Consider the following 20,519-nt stretch of genomic DNA (forward strand, 5'->3'; position numbering starts at 1 on the left):
AAGTTCATTTATCTTTTCTGGCGTTAAAACATTTTCTGGGAATTCCCTAGCGGTCCAGTGGTTAGGACTCTGTGCCTCCACTGCAGGGGGCATGGGTTTGATCCCTGATTGGGGAACTAAGATCTCACAAGCCGCGTGGTGCAGCCAAAAAATATATTTTTTTTTCCTGGGCTTCTAAGGTGGCAGAAAAATGACCCCCAAAGATGTCCAGGTCCTTGTCCCTGGAACTGTGCTGTTAGATGACGTGGTGGAGGGGAGTCAGGGCTGCAGGTGGGATTAAGGTTGCTCATCTGACTTTAAAACAGATTATCCTGGGTCATCTGGGTGGCCCAAGGTCATCACAAGGGTCTTTTCGGTCCTGGCTTTGAAGGTGGGAGGGGCCATGAGCCAAGGGGCGGGGCAGTTAGAAGCTGAAAAAGGAGGGAGAACCTTCTCCCCTAGAGCTCCCAGGAAGGAAGGCACCCTGATGACCCTTGAACTAGCCCATTGAGACCTTACCAGCTTCTGATCTTCAGACCTGTAGATATTAAATGTGTGTGTTTGTGGCCATTGGAAGCTAACCGTCCCTAAAAGTGTCGTGGGCCCTGGGCAGTGTGGGCTCGCATCCCTATTCTGCTGCTAACCGTCTGTTGACTGCGCAAGTTGCCTAATTTCTGGGCACCGCCCCATCTACACAGCCACCACAGGTAGAGACCTGATGCAATGGCCGGGATGCAGGCCGCAGGTGCGCTCGCCCTGCGGGTGGGGCCTCCGGCGCGCGCAGCGGGCCGCCAGGGGGCAGCAGAGGCCGCCCCCCCCCCCCCGCCTGGGCCCGACTGCGCCTGCGCGGCGTCCGCGGTGGCCGGACGGGAAGTGGGCGGGGTCGGCTGGGAGCGGCTAGAGGGCGCCGGGCGGCCGAGTGGCAGGTGAGGACCGTGGGGACCCGGGGTGCAGCGGGGTGCGGGCGGGGTGCTGACGCGCCCGGGGAGGCTCCGGCGGCGGCGCCAGGGGTGCAGGGGCGGGTTGGGGAGATGGGGAGGCCGAGATGGGGAGCCGCGAGGGGCTGGGAGCCGAGTGGGGGCTGAAGAGCGGGGGCGGCAGCCGGGACCCGGGGAGCCCGGGGCGGGCCTGGGGGCTGCGCGCCCAGGGTGCAGCGGTGGGGGTTGGGCCCGCGGGGGTGTGGCCGAGGGCCGTGAAGTAGGATGGGGTGCTGAGGGTTGACGTGCCCCCAATGCTTGGTGTTCCTCCTTCCCCTCCGCCCGCATGGGAGCATCTGGCCGGGCCCGTGCCCAGACCCCTACCCCAGAAGCCCCCGCACCTTTGCCGGACTGCAGCTCTGCCCCAGCGCCTCCACCCCTGGCCTGCCCCCACCCGGCCCTCCCCCAAGCGTATTTAAGGTGTTTTAGTTAAAGCCAGTGCTTGGGCTACAGCAGCTTTAGCGAGACGCGTATGAGATTGAACCTCCGGTAGGGAGGCCATGGCTCCAGCAGTGCAGCTGTGTGACTTCAGGCAAGCCCCTTAGCCTCTCTGTGCAACAGGGAGATATGGCAGCTGATTGTTGGGATTTTAGTGCAGGGCTTAACATAGTGGGGCCTAGTCAATGGTGATGGACGCCTCCCCGCAGCCTTCCACTCAGCTGGACACATGTCTTGAGTGACACGTCCTGAGTGACACATCCTAATGACATTCCCTGGCGCGAGTTCTGTGGGTGAGCTGTGCTCCCACCATGGGAGATAGAACATGAAGCTCACTGCTGGCTTTTGTGCCATATCCGGCCTATTGTCACAGTTCACTCTTCCTCCTGCAACTGAGCTGGAAATGACAAAGGCGTGGGAAGACCCCACCTGATTCCGGCTTTGCCATTTCCTGCCTGGGTGGCCTCAGGTTGCTGACCTTCCCTGAGTCTGTTTCTTCACTGCAACCTGGCTGAGTCCAACAGCGTGTACTCAGCATAGTTGTGAGAGGTAAACAGGATGCAGGCCACTCTGCAAACTTCCACACGTTCATTCCTAGAATTCCTTTGTGATATGGCCTGAAGCCCGCCCTGTCCTTAGGACCTGTTCGCTGCCCACCACCTTTAGTAGAGTGTCTTAACGTCCTCTTTCAAGGGGCCAGGCCTCAGGCTGCACCTCCCAGCCCACACCATCCGCTGCGGGGTGTTGGGAGGAGGCCGACACCTTCCCTCTGCCCACATGTGCCAGCAGCCGTGCACAAAGGGGCCTTGCACGGAGGGCCGTGGTACAGCCGAGAGACCGGGTGTGGGAGTACAGTTTATAATCTTAGAAGTCAAGCCTGTAAAAAGTGGCATTTCCACGACAATGTGAACGTGCTTAATGCAGCAGAACTGTACACTTAAAAGGGTAGAATGATAAATTGTATGTTATGTATAGTTTACCGTAAGTGTTTTAAAAAGAAAAGTATACATATGTGGGAAAATATCTGGAAGGGTTTCTGCCATACTCTTCCCAGTGTTTGTTTATGAACGAAGGAATAAGGCTCTCTACTTGCAGAAAAATGTTTAACTGTGAATACTTTTGTAACAGTGATGCAGTTTCCCTTCCTAAAGATTGCTGTTTTCTCTCTTCACTCCTGTTCTGAAATCAAACAGGACTTGACAAGTATCTTGTCCATACTGCCGAGAAAAACACAGTTGTACAAACACACATTGGTTGAGCTTCGAAGTCAAAACGGTTAAACTGGAGGATAATAAATATTTTAAACGGAAAAAAAAGAAAAATGGGCTTTTACAAGTCAGATGCGAGCAGAAGTGCTATAGAGCCGTGAAGACGGCTGTGCCCCAGCCATGGGGATTTCAGCAGAGGCAGGGCCGGAGCTCTCAGGGCTGCACCTAGGCGATGGGCGCAGAAGTGAAAGAGGGGTCTGGGAGCGGCCAGCCCCAGGGTCGGCGGCCCATGAGGGGTGGGCGGGGTTCTGTCCAGTTAGCAGCCGGGCTCCGCGGTCCCACCTTGGCCTGACTGGGACCCTGGCTGGGTAACTTGGCCCTTTCGCTGATGCCTCGCCTGACAGGTGAGGGTAATAACACGGGGTATTGGGGGGGGGTGCAAGAAGAGGTGGCAGCGGAAGTGCGCTCAGAGGGTGGCGGCCCTGCAGTCCGCTGGCGGGTATTAGCTGCAGCACCGTTATTCCTGCTGATGAGCCGTGCAGAGGGGCTTCGTTCCGGGAGCTGGAGGACCTGGCCTCAGGCCACATCTGGCCAGACCGGTGGAGCAGGTGGCAGTGGGGGCTGGCGGCCCAGTGTCCCTCCCACGCCCCCCCTCCAGGTCCTCATTCAGGAGTCTCCCCCCCACCCCCGCCCCAGCCTCTCACCAGCTCCCTGGTCAGGACCCCCACACCAGGCCCAGCCCTGCCGCATCCCCCCATCTCACTGCCTGCCTGCTGGCCTCCATCCTTCTTGACCGGCTCCTCAGTTGGTCCTGGGAGAGCTCAGGGCTATGGTCCTGCCCTTGCCCCTCCTGACCCTCCCAGGGCTGCCTCTGGGCCCCTTTGGGCAGGAATTTCTCCCTCCCGCTGTCATCTCGGGCCCTGGGCTCATATCAGCTGGGGTATGTCACAGATCCAGGAGCTGGTTGAGAAGAAGATGGCAAGGAAGGAAGTTACTCTTGTCCCTTACCCCAGCTGGCCCCAGAGAAGGAAAGACATGTCCCGGCTCATTTCCTGGCCCTTTGTTCTGCCAGGCTATGCGAAAACAAGCCTGGTAGGTCCTGGTGATGCCCACCTGTCTAGCAAAGGTGGGGCTGGGCCAGGCCATGAGAGTAGCAGCCCTCATCCCTCAGGTACACAGTCATGCCTGGGCATGGGGCGGTGGGCACAGGGGCACAGCGGAGACCAGGCCTTGGTGCTGCAGAGAGGAGGGGCTCCCAACCCCCAGAGAAACAGACACAGGGGACTGGGGTGCAGGCCCAAGGAACAGCATCCCAAGGCTGGGAGGCAAGAAGGAGGCCCCTGCATCCCCAAAAAACCCCACCACCATCAGCGAGGTCGAAGGTGAAGGGCCTGAATTCGGTGCTTTGCTTTCGGCTGTGGGCCCTCCCATGCACCCTGGGAGGTCAGTGAGCACCATTTGACCCTAATCACGTATCTAATGAGCGTGCTTTGGGCCACCAGCAATTTCAGGGCCTCGTATTTGTCTGGACTCAGAATTGCAGGGGAGCTGGGGCCAGTGTTGCCTGGGGCAGCTCTGCGTCACTCACATTTCTCTCCTCTGTGCAACAGGCCAGAGCATTTCACAGGCAGAAGAGGCAGCTTGGCCTCTTTCCCTGCCCAACGGTGTCTGAGCTTCCTGGGAAGTTCACGCCACCTTCCTGTTGTTTATCGTTGGCTCAGGCCCGCCTGGCTGCCTCCTCCCTGCCCTTACCACCCCCACAGCGCCCGGCCCGGCCCCCCATCTCACAGTCTCGGACCCTTGTGTTTATAACACAGTGTCTAGCTTGGTCTCACCTGATTGTTCTTTATCTTACGTCCTTCATTTGTTTCCCTGTTTGTTTTTTGCGGCCTGGAGCTGTGTTGTGTCACTCACTTGTGAGCAGACAGGAGGGATGGCCATGAGTGGGAGCCTGTCCCCAGAACCTTCCATCACAAGTGCCCCAGTTTCTGTGTTATTCATGTGTGTCTACTTCAAGAAATTAACTTCCAATTCTCCTCGCTGACAGATGAGAGAGGTTTTGTGTTTCTTTCTTTCTTTGGCCGTGCCACGTGGCTTGTGGGATCTTAGTTCCCTGACCAGGGGTCGAACCCAGGCCCCAGCAGTGAAAGCGCTGACTCCTAACCACTGGACCTCCGGGGAATTCCCTGTTTCTTAATTCTTCACCCTTTGCCCTCCAGACCCTCCACTGAGGACACATCTTGCTTCCCCTTCCCCCTCACCCCCATGCCTGCTTGTCTGCTGTGTCCTGTCTCTGTTCTTCCAGGAGACTTGTGCTGAGTTAGGAGCTCTGATCCTCAGTGGGCAGTGAGCCCCCTGTATCCCCCGTCCTCCAGCCCATTTGAAGCCCAGGACGCTTGGGGTGTTTGTGGAGATGGACAAACCTTTTAAGCCCCAGGAGGCCTGGGACTCCTCCTGAGAGGACTTATAAGGCTTGACCATGTCCCAAAGGCCCTGACTCTCCTGGGTTAACCCTCTGCTTCCCTCCTGCCCACACGCCCTCTGTACGATGGCCCTGCCACCGTGCTGTCAGGTAGCCCTGCCCCCCTCTGGGCATGACTTCCAGGCTCCCAGGCCCAGTGGCATCACCTCCTCACCTTCCTGCTGCCCAGGTCCGGGGTCAGGTGGAACCCCTGCTCTGGCCGTGTCCACCTGCCTCCATGGCCTGGCCCTGGGTCCCTCTCCTGCCTGCCTCTGGCCACACCGGCCGTCCTCTGCCAGGAACATGCCTTCCTCCTCCTTCGGGACATCCCTCTGCCCCGGGCTCTGTCTCCTGAAGCCACTTCTCTGGGCTCCCCCAGGTCCCCTCTCAGGGTTGTCCCTCCCACGTGGGCCCCGGGACTGTGTGTGAGGCCCGGGGGCCCCGCCTTTCTGCCTGGAGCCCCGGACTTGGTGCAGCGCCTGCCCCTCAATGCTTCAAGGGGAAGCAAAGAAAGTGAGGCACTCAGCACTGTAGGGCGCCAATCGACTGTATTCTTGCCAACCCTCACGTCTCTCCCCAGAATGAAGACCAGTGACCCAGCAGCAGCCCCCCAGGATGCTCTGGGCATGGCCTCGAGAACCCCACAGCAGAACAGCCGGAAGGCAGAGGAGAACCCCAGCTTCCTGGACGAGCTCCTCCGCGACTTCCCAGCCCCGCTGGGCCCAGAGAGCCCTTTGCCATGGAAGGTCCCAGGGACGATGCTGAGCCAGGAGGAGGTGGAAGGCGAGCTGGCTGAGCTGGCCATGGGCTTCCTGAGCAGCAGGTGAGCGGTGTGGGTGCCGGGACAGGGGCCCAGGATGGAAGGGGGAGGGGAGCACAGGGCACGACCCTGACCCTGGCTGCCTTCCGCTCCTGCTGACTACGTTCTGCGCAGAACTCCCCAGCCAGCCCCGTGGGTTTCCCAGGGCTGCCACCGCCAAGCACCACAGACCACGCAGCTTAGAGCAACAGAAGTGCCCCGTCTCATTGTCCTGGGGGCCGGAAGTCAGGGCCGCTCCAGGCCTTCCTCTTAGCTTCTGGTGTCACCTGGTCCTGAATGTGCCCTGACCTGTAGACACATCACCCCAGACTGGCTGTTGTTGTCACCAGGCGTCACCCTTGTCTGTCTGTGTCTCTCATCTTCTTGTAAGGACACCAGTCCTGTTGGATTAGGGGCCCTGCTCCTGTGTGACCTCATATTATACCTGCCAAGACCCTAATCCCAAACAAGGTCACGTCCTGAGCCACTGGATTAGGACTTCAGCGGACCTTTCCGGGGGACACAGTTCAACCCCTGATGGATGCTAGCAGTAGGTCCCATTTCTATCCTGTCTCGCAGTCGGGGAGGCAGAGGCTAAGAGACTGGCCTGAGGCCTGGCAGTCCACTGGCCACCAAGACCTGAGAGGTGGTGGCACTGTCCCCGTTTCACAGGCCGTGAAGACAAGGTTCAGAGAGGGACACGACCAGCTTGGCAGGTGTCGGGGGAGACGTGCGCCACCGGCAGCCACAAGGGAGGCTCATGGGTGAGGGCTGGTGGGTCACTCGTTCCCTGTGAACCTCATCCCTCCCCAGGGGCCACACCCACCAGCCCTAGTCACTGGGTTACCCCTTGTGCTGGGACACGCCCCGGCCTCTGCGGTGGCGTTCCGTGTCCCCAAGTGCTCTTTCTTCGTGGCAGGTCAGCCCCACCCTCTCGCACCCCCGGGACACCTGCTTGATGGGACCCGAGGCCCCATAACAGTCAGAGATAGGAACATAAAGGCTACGGGCCCACTCCAGGGCCGCGTCCATGGAGCTCGGGGGAAATGGCCGGTGACCTGTCCCTCGGTGTGGTGTGTGCAGAGGGCGATGCGGGCTGCTTTGTTTTGCTTTGGGAAAATATTTCAGAGGCAGGTGCCATAAAGCAGATCAGTGGAGCCAAGCGGGCCTGGGGCCTGATGAGGCCACATTGGCGGTCTGGGTGCTGGATGTGGGAGAGACGAGGGGCTGGGAGTGCAGAGGAGGGAGGGCCTGGCACCCACCAGGCACCACAGTGGCACTTGGGGGACAGAAGGAACATTGAGGGGCCCTGAATCCCCAGCAGCCACTGGGCAGGGCTGGTGCCCCTGCCAGGCATGAGGAGGGCGAGAGGACCTTCTTGCGGGCAGGGCCTTGGAGGGTGAGTTTAGTTATGGGGGAGGGCGGGTGCCTCAAGTTTCCCCCTCAAGTAGGGGGGAACTCTCAAGGTGGAGCGGGGCCCCTCAAGGCCGAGCAGCGGGCGAGGCTGGGGGAGTGGGGAGAGCGCCAGGCCCTGAGCACAGGGGGCGAATGAGCTCCCGTTAATTAGCAGATGACATAGCAGGCCTGAGACCATCGGTGATCGGCGAGAGGCCAGGGTTCACAGCCCCAGAGCCTGAGGCTGGCAGGGGTGGTGCAGGTGGGCTCCCATGGCCCCTATAGGCCCCCCATGAATCCACCTTGAAGGATTTTTTTTTTTTCTTTTGGTTCCGCCGCACGGCTTGCGGGATCTTAGCTCCCTGACCAGGAATCGAACCTGGGCCCTTGGCAGTGCAAGCACAGTCTTAACTAGCCAGGGAATTCCCAACCTTGAAGGAATTTTAAAGTCTCATATTTTCCAGCCATTTTAATGGATTTATTTTTGTCCTTCCCTAGTATTTCTTTACTGTGTAGACACAGATGTCACATGTGTCACACGTCTACACACGTCTGGCGGTCGGGGCCCCTACCCGCATGTCCCAGCAGCTCATGTGCAGGCTCTTGGCTATCCAGGCCCGAGTGTGTTGGTCCGCGGGGTTTTTCAGGTTGTAAATAGAATCCTGCGTGAGACTGTCCAGGAGTCAGATCACGAGGTCGGGACTGCGGTGATTTACCTCCAGTCCTCCCCTTGTGGTCAGCGGTCACCTCTCAGGTCCCTAAGTGGTGCGTCCCTGACACTGTGGCCACTGATGTACGTTTTCATTTCTGCTTCTAGACTGGTGGCTCCTTGGAAACCCCGAGGTGGCCAGATAAGAGCGGTTCTTTTTTCTTGGGTACCTGGTCCTGGTCTCCGAGGCATCACTGTCATCTTTAGGGTCCTCGGGGCACCGGGCTGGACCCCTGGATGAGACGGGAGGGCGGCCAGGAAGCCAGGCTGGGGCCCACATCCAGGCATTGTCCTCTCCCCATGGCCGGAAGCTGCCTCACTGCCCCCAGCGCCGGGAGCAGAGGTGCACTTCTCCCCGCCCTGAAAAAGGAAAGCCCAGAGGCTGGCAGGAAATCCCCACACGGCAGAGGAACGCACTTCTCGTGCCTTGGCTGGTTGTTTTTCTTTTTTTTTTTTTAATTAATTAATTTATTTTTATTTTTGACTATTTTGGGTCTTTGTTGCTGCGCGCGGGCTTTCTCTAGTTCCGGCAAGCAGGGGCTACTCTTCGTTGTGGTGCTGGGGCTTCTCATTGTGGTTGCTTCTCTTGTTGCGGAGCATGGGCTCTAGGCACGTGGGCTTCAGTAGTTGTGGCACGTGGGCTCAGTAGTTGTGGCTCACAGGCTCTAGAGCACAGGCTCAGTAGTTGTGGCGCACGGGCTTAGTTGCTCTGCGGCATGTGGGATCTTCCCGGGCCAGGGCTCAAACCCGTGTCCCCTGCATTGGCAGGTGGATTCTTAACCACTGTGCCACCAGGGAAGTCCATGGCTGGTTGTTTTTTAAAGGCAGGTCCAGAGGCTGCTCCCCTGAGTCACTATCTCATTTTAAAAAATGACAAATTCATCCCAGTAGATCCCTAAGGCCATCTGTAGACACACACCGGGACGCCCAGAGGGATGTGCCCACCCACCTGGCCCAGACTTCGGGGACAGGTCAGGATGCAGGATGAGTTCTAGAGGCTGCAGGGATAGCTGGGGGATGGAGCCACCCCTTATACTCGGGGAGCCAGGGGGTTTTGTGGCTGGAGCGGGCCCCCGAGGCTGGGGGCTAGGCAGGCAGGCCCTGGAGCCTGTGGAAAGAATTTCCTATAGTGCTTCCCACTGGCCTCGGTCTCTCCAACCCCCGACCTCCCGGAGCTGCCTAGTGTCCCTCTTGTCCCGTACTGGAGGCTTCCCATCCCCCTTGTTTGCTTTCCCGCTCCTGCCTGCACTGACCCTCAGCTCTGCTTTGTGCAGCCTGTCTGACCTTGGTAGCAACCAGCGAGGTCTTGCTTCCCAGACTCAGCCCCAGGTGGCACCCCTGGGGTCACCCCACTTCTCCAGCTGCTCCGGCTGCTCTCTGCCCCACCTCTTTCATCCACCCAGACCACTTGCCCACTGGCCACAGGCCTCTTGACCTCAGTGGAACCTGAGACTCACTGTGGACCCGCTGGTCCCCTGCCCAATGCCTGCTCTGTCCCCTCCCATCCACTGCCAGGCCCACCCTCCAAGATGAGGCCAGGAAGTCTAAAAAAGCCCAATTGCAAGACGGGAATAAAGATGCAGACCTACTAGAGAATGGACTTGAGGACACGGGGAGAGGGAAGGGTAAGCTGGGACAAAGTGAGAGACTGGCATGGACATATGCACACTACCAAATGTAAAATAGATAGCTAGTGGGAAGCAGCCGCATAGCACAGGGAGATCAGCTCGGTGCTTTGTGACCACCTAGAGGGGTGGGATAGGGAGGGTGGGAGGGAGGGAGACGCAAGAGGGAAGAGATGGGGATATATGTATATGTATAGCTGATTCACTTTGTTATAAAGCAGAAGCTGACACACCATTGTAAAGCAACTATACTCCAATAAAGATGTTAAAAAAATTGCAGTGTATGCAAAGCACAATAATCAAAGTGCAAAAAAAATTATATAAAATTAAAAAATAAAATAAAAATTAAAAAGCCCAATTGGATTATATCATGTCTCTCTTCAAGCCACACCAAGGTCATGCTGCCTCCCCAGGTTCCCCTTCACCAGCTGTCCCAACAGCCTGCCTTGCCCAGGGACACCCTGGGCTGCACACAGCCTGATCTTCCAGACACTGCCCATGGGTCCCACGCTCCCTGGATTCCTTTCCTGGGGCGTACGTGACAAAGCACCATGGGCTGGGCAGCTTAAACAACAGAACCGTATTGGCTCAGGATTCTGGAGGCTGGAGGTCCCAGAGCAGGACGTCGGCTGGGCTGGTCCCTCTGGCGGTTGCTGGCGGTCCTCGGCTATAGGCTCAGCTCACCAGTCTTCACCTTCACAGAGCATCTCCCTGTGGGTCTCTGTCTGAATTTCCCCTTTCGATAAGGACACCAGCATTACTGCATTAGGGGCCCAGCCTACTCCAGTGGGACCTCATTTTAACTCATTGTATCTGCAGCGACCCCATTTCCAAGTAAGGTCACATTCTGAAGCACTGGGGGTTAGAACTGTAACATACACATTTTGGGAGACACAGTTCAACTTATAGGACTCCCCAACCCCCAAGGGCCCCCAGCTGGTATTGGGGACCAGGAGCTGGTATAAGGCTGGACGTCGGGCAGTTTGGCCTGGCCACTGTGACCAGCAGAGAGGCAGCTCGCACGTCTGTGACTCCCCTCCCCACCAGCCCCAGTGAGGGCCCCATAAATGGTACTGCGTGGATGGCCGTCCAGCTGCACGAGAACCAGAGGCCGACCTGCCTGTCGTGGGTGCATGTGGAGTGTAAGCGGTCACCGCTACCTCTGGAAGGGCCTCCGGGAGCAGAAAGGGGCTGGGGGTCTCTGCCTGGAGTGTGGGGCAGGCTCTGGGGTGCTGGCTCCTGCTGAGGAGCCAGCCCCTCACTCCGGGTTTGTGTCCCCAGGAGCGCTCCGCCACCACTTGCTGCCTGCCTGGCCCACGAGGCAGTTTCCCAGCTGCTGCAGACGGACCTTTCTGAGTTCAGGAAGTTGCCGGAGCAGGAAGAAGAGGAGGCCCCTGCGACCTGTGAGTCTCCCTCTTGGGGCCCTGGGCTTATTGGGCAACACTCTCCAGCCAGATGGGGGCCAGGCTGCAGGGGAGTGTCAGGGCTCACCTGGCCCCCCTTTCCTTTCCCATTTTTCTGGTGGACAGGGAGGTTGTGGGCAGCGCCGGGCTTGTGTGCTTACGACAGGGTGCCAGAGACCAGTCGCAGGGAGAGACCTCCCCAGCGTGGAGCCAGCGGGGTGAGCACCGCAGCCCGGGAGACAAACAGCCCTGTCCCGGGTCACACAGGAGGAGCCCGAGGTGCCAATGGGCCTCACCCACACGCTCTTCCACTTCAGCGGGTGACAAGTGGGTGTTGATGCGAGAGCTGGTCCCGGGGTCCAGTGGTAGAAAACCCAGAGCTCGGGCCATGTCTCAGCTGATCCAGGTTGGGACCCTTGTCAGGTGGAGACTCGAGGGTCCCTGAGAGCCTGGGGAGGCGCCACAGAGGCCTGTGTCCTGTTCCTGGGACAGCAGTCAGCGGCCAAAGGAGCCCAGGATGGGAATGAGCCTCGGATCAGGCAGGGCCCTTGTTTTGCAGGCCTTTCTGTCCCTTTCTTAGTAGTTCCTTCCAACTGTATTCCACCCAAAAGTCGGTTCACGTTGGACCAGAACTGCAGAGAGCGAGAGCCTGTGGGCCACCCCGCTGTTGGGTGAGCCCCTCCTGAGCAGGGTCTCAGTTCCTCCGCACCTGCTGGAGAAGGTGCGGGCTGTGGGCCAGTCGGGATGCAGAGAAGCAGGGTGGGTCCTGGGGTCCAGCCCTGGCGTGGGCGGGGGGGTGGGGGGCAGTTGGAGCCTCAGCAGATTTCCCCTCCTTTGCCATTTCCTATTGGACAGTGTTGCTTTATTATTGTTTGTTTTTTAATTGAGACATAATTGACTTGTAACTGTAACTTAAGTGCACACAATGTGTCGATTCGGTCCTTTTATGCATTGCAGATGGTTACCTGACACCTCCACCACTCACATAATTACTATCCAGCTATGTCCCTTTAAACTCGGCATTAATGCCACATGGAGGGCAGAGCCAGGATGGGGGGGGGGGGACACACGTGGCCTCGCCCCCGACCCTGTTCTCTGGCTCCCCGCCCAGCTGCGTTCCAGCCCAGCCCAGCCCAGCGCAGCTCCGAATTCCTGCCCTGAGGCTGTGCGGGTGACAGACCGCCTTTGTCCTGTGCAGAGCCTGCTGCCCGCGCGGCCCACAAAGGGGCACCCCGCCAGCTCCGCCCACGTCCAGCGGGAAGTCAGCGCCACCTGCTGGCGGGAAGGAACTGCGCAGCTGACACCCTAGAGCCAGGCCTGGGGGCCCTAAGGGCTGGGGAAGGGGAAGGACATCTCGGCCGGCCCTGCCCTCCAAGCAGGCCTGGGCCCGCCGCCCTTAACAGCTCACCCCTGTCATGGGAGTAGAACACAGTCAAATCAGTCTATCGAAGCCATTCTTGCAAAACTGGCATCCCTCGAGTGTTATAATAATCACTGCCCTGGGACTTCCCTGGTGGTCCAGTGGTAAAGAATCTGCCTTCCAATGTAGGGGACGCAGGTTCGATCCCTGGTCGGGGAACTAAGATCCCACATGCCGCGGGGCAACTAAGCCCGTGCGCCACAACTACTGAGTTCATGCGCCTCAGTGAGAGAGCCTGCGTGCCACAAACTGCAGAACCCACACGCCCTGGAGCCCATGCACCACAACTAGAGAGAAAACCTACACGCCACAACTAGAGAGAAGCCTGCGCACCGCAACAGAAGATCCTGCATGCCGCAACTAAGACCCAACATAGATAAAAATTAATTAATTTTTTTAAAAAAAGAATCAACTCCTGAGGGCGGAGGTATGACTGAGATCTCTGTGTGGCCGGGCATGTGGAGCCTCCAGCCGCCCCGCCCTGCCCCAGCAAGCAGTTCCCTTGAGCGGCCTCGGCCTCGGGAGTCTGTGGGCCGAGGTCCTCCTTCCTGCCCTCAAGGGGAGGGGATTAGGCCCCATTCTCGAAGGGAGAAATAGCAAAGCATTTATGGACGAATTTTAAAAACCAGCTCCTGGTTGTAGTGGAATATGGGAAAAGCACAGAAAAGTGTCTTTAAGGAAAAGCCTCAGCCGCGGACCCAGTCCTGCGGATGCCCACTGCTGACCTTATGGGGTTTATGCCTTTCTCGCCTCTTATCTTCTGGGCCCAAGCGGGTCGAAGGCTTTTCACGTTCTCATGATCAAACCATATGTGTAATTTCCTCTTTTTTTTTCACATTTTTTCTTAATATCAATTTTTTTTAATGTCGTGACATGAACATCTCTTATGCTTGCAAAGTCTATTTCTGTTTCACCCTTTAACTTTTTAAAATTAAACTCAGGTAACCATAGCCTCACGTGCGGTTGTGAGAAATAACAGTGAGAGACCCCCTGCATCTTTATCCTGTTTCCCTCAATGGTAACATCTCGAAAACTAGTGAAATATCACGACTAGGATCATGACGTAATCTCATCCCACAAGGATGTCGTGTTACCTTTATGGCTACCGTAATACCCCCTCCCCACCCTAACCCCTGACAGCCACCCATCTCTATAATCTTGTCATTTCAAGTATGCGTATAAATGGAATCACATGGGATTGGCTTTTTTCACTGAGTGTGGTTCCCTGAGATTTGCCCAGGTCTCTGTGTGTCAGTAGCTCTTTCTTCCTTCCTGTGAGCACTGTTCAGGGTGCGATGTTTGGGAGTTTATCGTTCACCTGTTAAAGGATGTCTGGGCTGATTCCAGCTTTTAGCTGTTGCAGATAACACTTCTGGGACCACCGGGCGCATGTCTCATGTGAACTAGGCTCCATTTCTCTGGGATTTGAGCCCCAGGGTGCAATTGCTGGGCCGAATGGCAGTTAACGTGTTTAGTTGTGAAAAATAGCAGCTTAATTCGTCGCCGGGAGAACAGACCATAATTTACTCTGTTGTTGGATGTATATTATTTCTAATTAATGCACAATTATAAATGATTCTGTACTTGTTCTTAAATTGTCTTTGCATATCCAGCTCTTTCCTTGGGGTGGGCTCCCGTGAGGGGCGTGGCCTCGCCATGTTGAGGTGGGGAGGTGCTCTTTGTGTGTGTTGCCAAACCAGACACTTCTCATGCTGATGACACAGGCTGTTTGCGCAGTTTCTTAGGCTGCTGTGCTCAGGAGGCCCTGGGCGGCGACGGGCTACAGGGGCCACGGAAAGGGGGTGGAGAGTGGGGAGCCCCCGAGGGCCTGCGGTGGCGCTTCCCTAACAGCCCCCTTTCCTACACCTCAGTGCTGGATGCTGCGGGCCTGGCGCGGAGCCTCTTTGACCAGCTCTGGGAAGTGTGCAGCCAGTGGCAGAAGCAGGTGCCTGTGGCTGCCCGGGTCCCGCAGCGGCAGTGGCTGGTCTCCGTGCACGCCATCCGCAACGCCCGCCGCAGGATGGAGGACCGGCACGTGTGCCTCCCTGCCTTCAACCTGCTCTTTGGCCTATCGGTGAGTGCTCTGCCTGGGCGGGGAGGGCCGGGCGGGAAGTGGGAGGTTGCAAGGGCGGGGGAGGACCCTGGGTACCGAGCAGGGCTGCCAGCTGGAGCCGAGACAGGAGGGATGGCCACGGCTTCCGTCAGGGGGCCAGGTCCCAGCGCTCCTGGGCCTGGGCAGCCCGCAGCCCCTGGCTTTCCCGGCTGAGGGGCTAAGGAACGGGAGCCCCCAGCACCATATGCACCTGGACCCCTGCTTGCTGAGCCTGCTCTCCCCACCCACTGGGAGCCACCTGGCACCTCTCCCCTCATCCCATGCTCCCCCCAGCTGGGCCCAGAGCAGAAGCTGAGGCTCCCGAGGGTCATCCTCTCCCAGACCCCCCAATGTAGCCTGTCTAGTGGTGGAAACTGTGCTGTCCCGCCACACCCTGTCCCAGAAGTGCCCATGTCCACCCCCAGACCAGAGTCTCTGGCTAGGTTGCGGCCTCAGTCAGGCCCAGGGCTGGCAGGACTGTGACCCCCACCACGCTCCCCACCAGGACTCTGTGGACCGTGCCTACTTTGCCGTGTTCGATGGTCACGGAGGGGTGGATGCCGCGAGGTACGCATCTGTGCACGTGCACGCTGTCGCTGCCCACCGACCAGAGCTGCCCACTGACCCCGCGGGGGCCCTGCGAGCAGCCTTCCGCTGCACCGATGAGATGTTCCTTTGGAAAGCCAGGCGAGAGGTGAGAGCCATGGTGGGGCCAGAGGGGCCAGGCCTCACAGAGGGAAGGAAGCCAAAGTGGCTGGTGCTGGCAGAAGGCCCTTGCTCAACCCTGCTGGCAGTCGTGTCCTTTCACTTGTGCCTGGAAGGGGGCTTGAATAGAAGCAGTGTGAGTCTGCCCCCACTCCAGCAGAGGGTGTGAGGGCCTCACGGGGAAGGGCAGCTTGTCTTAAAATGCACCCAGGATTTCCTCCTAATCAGGTACAGTGGGATGACAGATGCAGAGGCATCTGCCTTGTGGTTCCCAAGAGGAGACGCCACCCCACGCAGGGCCACATGGGGAGCACCAGGGTCAGCCAGGAGGCCAAGAGAGAGGAAAGCGTGGCCCCAAGGCTTCAAGGTGACCTCCGTAGGCAGGCACGTCACAAGCTGAGGACCAGATAGTTTGAATAAGCCTGACAGGCTCTGGGCTACGGGGTGGTCCCCAGCCATCCAGGCCAGGGAGATGTTGGCCTGGCAAGGGACCCTGGCTGAGGCCATGGGCTCAGACCACCTGGCTTGTGCAGAAAAGGCACAGTCCCTGGGGAGACATTTGCTTTCTTTAGGAATTAGCCCTGGGAGGGGTACTTTCTTCAGGATTCAGAAGGCCCTTGATTTGTCTAAACATCGTAAAGTACAGAAAACAAAACACAGCACTGATACAGGCAGACCTCAGATCTTGCGGGTTTGGTTCCAGACCACCTCTGTAACATGCATATTGGGATAAAACAAGTCACATGAATGTTTTGGTTTCCCAGTGCAGATAAAAGCTATGTTTACACTGTACCCTCATTTATAAGTGTGCAGCAGAATTACGTCTAAAACAACACAGGTACCATAAAAAAACACCTTATTGCTAAAAAATGTTAGCCATCATCTGAGCCTTCGAGTTGTGATCTTTTTGCAGTAGGAACATCAAAGATGACTGATCACAGATCACCATGACAGAGAATAATAATAATGAAAAAGTTTGAAATATTGCAGGAGTTACCAAAATGTGGCACAGAGACAGGAAGTGAGCAAATGCTGTTGGAAAAATGGTGACAATAAACTTGCTCGAGGCAGGGTTGCCACAAACCTGCAATTTGTGAAAAACGCACCATCGGCGAAGGGCAATAACGGGAAGCAGCAACACGTGGTCCACCTGAGGCTCCCCACCCCCCAAACACCTCCCCCCGGGCAGGTCTCCCTAGGCTGCTGGTGTCGGCAGTTACCGCTATGAGGCGTTTGTTTCTGAAAGAAGAAAGGACGCATCCGGTCCCTCTGTGACCTTACTGCCCACTGAACCTCACCTTGGAACCTCGGGGGTCCTCCTAGCAGGGTGGATACTAAGATCGTGTCCCTTTCTGAGATGGAGAAACAGGCCCAGAGAGCTCAGGCCTGGCCCCGTCGACAAGGCTGAGGAGGAGATGTGGTGGGGGCAGGAGGCAGTGTCATCAGATCCTCTGAGCACAGACCTCACCAGAATCAACAAGGCTGGATTTGAATCTGAACAGAAAACCTTCCAGGTCTAAGACTGTGAGGTGGGAGCCCCGCCAGCCGGGAGCTCAGGGCTGCTGCTCTAGTCAAGAAAGGAGTCTCTTAAGCAGAGCTGTTTAGTTTAGGCTCTGTTATTAAAAACACCTTTGCCGATACGTAATTAACATGTAAGAGACTCCACTTGTCCAAAGAGTACCATTTTTGGCATGTCTATGCCCGTGTGCCCCTCACCATGGTAACAGAGGTATTCATCACCCCCAAAGTTTCTTCTGTCTTTGGTCATCCCCGCCCCTGCCCCCCAGCTCCCCAGACACCCACCTGTCTGCTTTCTGACACCTTGAAATGGCAGAGTCTGCTCTGCTGACTTGATGTAAATGCCCCTTTCCTGCTGCCTGGTCCCTGCGTGCATCGGTCTGTTCCTGTTTCCCACTGAACACTGTTCCGGGGTTGGTGTCTGGCCAGCGTGGGGCGTGTGCCTGTGGCGGCCTCGCCATCCTCACCCACGTGCGCCCTCTCCCTGCAGCGGCTGCAGAGCGGCACTACAGGGGTGTGCGCGCTCATCGCCGGGAACACCCTGCACGTGGCCTGGCTCGGGGACTCCCAGGTGGTCCTGGTGCAGCAGGGGCAGGTGGTGAAGCTGATGGAGCCACACAGACCTGAGCGGCAGGTAAGGGGCCCCCGGGCAGGCAGGTGGTCAGGGGGACTAGGACGTAAAGGGGCCCTGGACCATCTTCCCAGGAAACTCCTGGTGCTCCTCCAGGGGAGGGCTCCCTGCCTGACTCAAGTGGCTGGGGGTCCCGGGACGTGAAGCTTGGGGCTTTAGCTGCCAGGAATCGCGTGCGAGCCCTTCCTGTCACAGCAACATGGAGCCCAGAGCTGTGGGGGAGAGCTGGTCCCTCTGCCCAGCAGGCGGCGCAGTAAGTGGAGTTAATGGGCAGGGTCCTCTCCTGCACACAGGTGGGGAGTGGTCAGCCACCTGGGCTGTGGGGGAGGAGGGCTTCAGGGAGGAGGTGACGCTGAGTCGGAGCTGGAAGGGACCAGACTTGGGGCTGAGAGCTGCAGGGCATGGACAAGCTGTTGGGAGATGCGGAAATGAGAGGGAAGGAGGCAGAGCCGGATCCCAAGGCAGGTGTGGGCCCGGCAGGCCAGGCCTGGGGTCCAGGAGAGAGCAAGTTAAGCCAGGACCGGCCGCTGAGGCACCCAACGGCTGCTGCTCCTGGGGCAGGAGGCACTTTGGAAGGAATCTGGTGGCTTCTGGAATGATCGGACCAGCGGAGGGCAAGCTGAGGCCTGGGTCACAAAGATGCCACTGTAGTCGCCAGCCAGCTGTGGGGAGGACCTGCCTGTCAAGTCAGGAGGGATGGAGAAGAGGGAGGCCAGGCTTTGGGATGGGGAGCCAGAGAGGCCTCGGGCCTCTGAGGGGGTGGTGATGCCTTTGGTCTGAGGGCCGGGGAACTCGGGGTGGGATGTTCCCTGGGAGTGCGGGGGCTGTTGGGACACCCCGTGAAGACTGGAGGGGCTGGGGATATGGGCCCGGGGGCCACGCATGGAGCTGCAGGGTCTGCAGTGGGGAGGGTGTGGCAGGAGATTGAGCGAGTCCCATCAGAGGTAGGGGGGAAGCAGGAGAGCGCAGCCCTGTGGCAGCGAGCATAGGAGGAACGGCCACCTGCCTGGGCGCACACAGGTGAGCCACTCAGCCCCTCAGCCCTGGGCGAGTGGGCAGGAGGTGGGGCTGGTGAGAGGAAGCAGTGGGCAGGGAGCCTTGGTGAGCCAAGCTGCTGGGAACCCACCCACCGGCCACCAGCTCTGGGCTTGCCCTTGGGGAAGCTGTTTCGGGCAGGTGGGAAGGATGAGGTGAGAGGGCAGCCGAGGCGGTGGGTGTCCCAGGAGACAAGAGATGAAGATAGGGGTGCCCCGAGCCCCAGGATGCCCCAGCCTTGTACCAGGTGAGGTAACAGAGGTGGGAGCCACAGGGGAGGGCACGGGGCAATGGGGTTTTGCTCCAGCACAGACGCTGTGTTACCGCCCTTCAGGCAGCAGGCTCACATCTGGGAAACCTCTCCTTCAGGGGAGTTTATAGGACCGAAACGGTTTTTAGGACTCATGGCTAGACCAGGCCTCTGTGCTGTCCTCTTGACGCCTGGAGCACCGTCGTCCTTTGTGGAGCCGGACAGCGCCTGGATGGGGGTAGGGGTGGGGTGAGAAGGACAAGAATGCAGGGGCACAGGGCTCGTCCAGGGCCTGGGTCAGGTTTCATCTAGCTGTGCAGAGTGGCCGCAGGTACACATGCTTGGTCCATTGAGGGAGGCACAGCATCCCCACCTGGACCCCGGGGCTCTGGCTCTTTCTGCTGCCGTGAGCATTTCCTGGACCCTAAAAGGCTGCTCGGGGACTGGCTGTCTGTCTTCATTGGCACCATCACCTGCTTAGCCATTCCTGCATCTTTGGGATGATTTAGGTTGTTCATCATTTCTCACTGCCTCACTAAGACTTCCCTTGGGCGTTGATCAGAGCCGCGGCTCCCAGTGCTGCCTTGGAACCAGCTGGTCTCCCCTTGGGCAGCGCGGGCACGCCATCGGCACACGTGGCCTACCTGGCCCACCCTGGCTGTCTCCGCAGGACGAGAAGGACCGCATCGAGGCACTGGGTGGCTTCGTGTCCCACATGGACTGCTGGAGGGTCAACGGGACCCTGGCCGTCTCCAGAGCCATCGGTAAGGAGGTGAGGGGGGTGGGAGGGGGCCCCAGGGCCTGGGAATGTGCTCACCAGGTGGTCTGGGAATGCAGCCTCACCTGCTCATCAGTCAGACTGCAGAAGGGCTCTGGTGAATCCAGAGCACAGGTGTAGCCACCTTGGAGACTTGCATCCTGCACAGATAATTGCAGCTTGTTATGTTCATTAAAACAGTGTCTCAGAAAGATCTAGGAGGAAACCCTTGGCAGTTACTGTATTTGCTAAAGGTAATTTTTAATAGACAGTCCATAAATGAGGCTCACCCTCCCCTACCCACCTTTCACGCTGATGATTCTTTTTTCTACCTTAAGAAAAAAGTGAGAAAAACGGCACCCCTCCCCCACCCTATCTTCTCCTGTGGCTGCCAGGCCTTGGTCTGGGGCTCAGACCTCCCTCCAGGGCTGAGAAATCGCTCCCTTCCTGCTCCCCCACCACACCCTGAGATGTGGCCCTGGCCCTGGCCCCTCCAAGCCTCCTGAAATGTTCTGTGCTTCTTGACACACATGGTGCCTTCCTTACAGCTGGACCCCAGGAGGTGGCCCACATGGAGGCCAGGAGGGGTCAGGCTCCTTCCAAGGGGACCGGGACTGGAGAGGGGACCACTGGGCAGCTCCGTGTCAGGGAGCAACATGTCTGGCTCGTGCCCTGGGGAGGAGTGAATGTCAGGGCCACATCGGGGGAGGAGGACCAGCGGGAAGCCCTCAGGGGAGGCCTGAGCAGGAGAGAAGCCCAGGGCAGGATCCGGCGGAGGCTGTGCCCTGTTCTCTCCTGCGATAGGGGGATGGGAGAGGGTGCATGGGAGGCAGAGCCAGCATCCCGACTCGGCCTAGGTGCCCGTTGGGTGCGCAGGGAGCCGCAGGGGCTAGAGAGGGCCAGGGCCACACCCGGACAGCATCCGCAGCCTGTGTCCCCTCTGAAGTGAGACAGCTCTTGTAGGCAGCTGCCCTTGGCCCTGCTGGGTTCTGACTCTGCCCGCAGGGACAGAGGGCAAGTCTGTCGCATCGCCCTGCTCTGTTCCTTTGGAGCACTTGGCACCCTGCGAAGCTACCTTTTCACCCTGTGTCGGAGGCGGGGTGGCTACAGGCAGGCC

General features: G+C 58.5%; 1 protein-coding gene across 1 annotated transcript in view; it reads left to right on the forward strand.

The window, feature by feature from the left end:
• The first annotated feature begins 825 nt into the window (after positions 1–825).
• The window catches only part of PPM1F (protein phosphatase, Mg2+/Mn2+ dependent 1F), a 41,959-nt gene continuing 22,265 nt past the window's right edge, over positions 826–20,519 (forward strand). Inside the window, exons 1-7 of the mRNA XM_022551309.2 lie at positions 826–905; positions 5,644–5,886; positions 10,873–10,994; positions 14,286–14,488; positions 15,012–15,200; positions 17,220–17,363; positions 19,316–19,409. Of these exons, the coding sequence (XP_022407017.1) occupies positions 5,645–5,886; positions 10,873–10,994; positions 14,286–14,488; positions 15,012–15,200; positions 17,220–17,363; positions 19,316–19,409 (994 nt within the window). The 5' untranslated portion in view covers positions 826–905; position 5,644. The remainder of the gene's footprint in view (positions 906–5,643; positions 5,887–10,872; positions 10,995–14,285; positions 14,489–15,011; positions 15,201–17,219; positions 17,364–19,315; positions 19,410–20,519) is intronic.

Source organism: Delphinapterus leucas, chromosome 14, assembly GCF_059928025.1.
Source record: "Delphinapterus leucas isolate spDelLeu-1000000601 "Yukka" chromosome 14, BTC_Dleu_Yukka2, whole genome shotgun sequence".
NCBI lineage: Eukaryota > Metazoa > Chordata > Mammalia > Artiodactyla > Monodontidae > Delphinapterus > Delphinapterus leucas.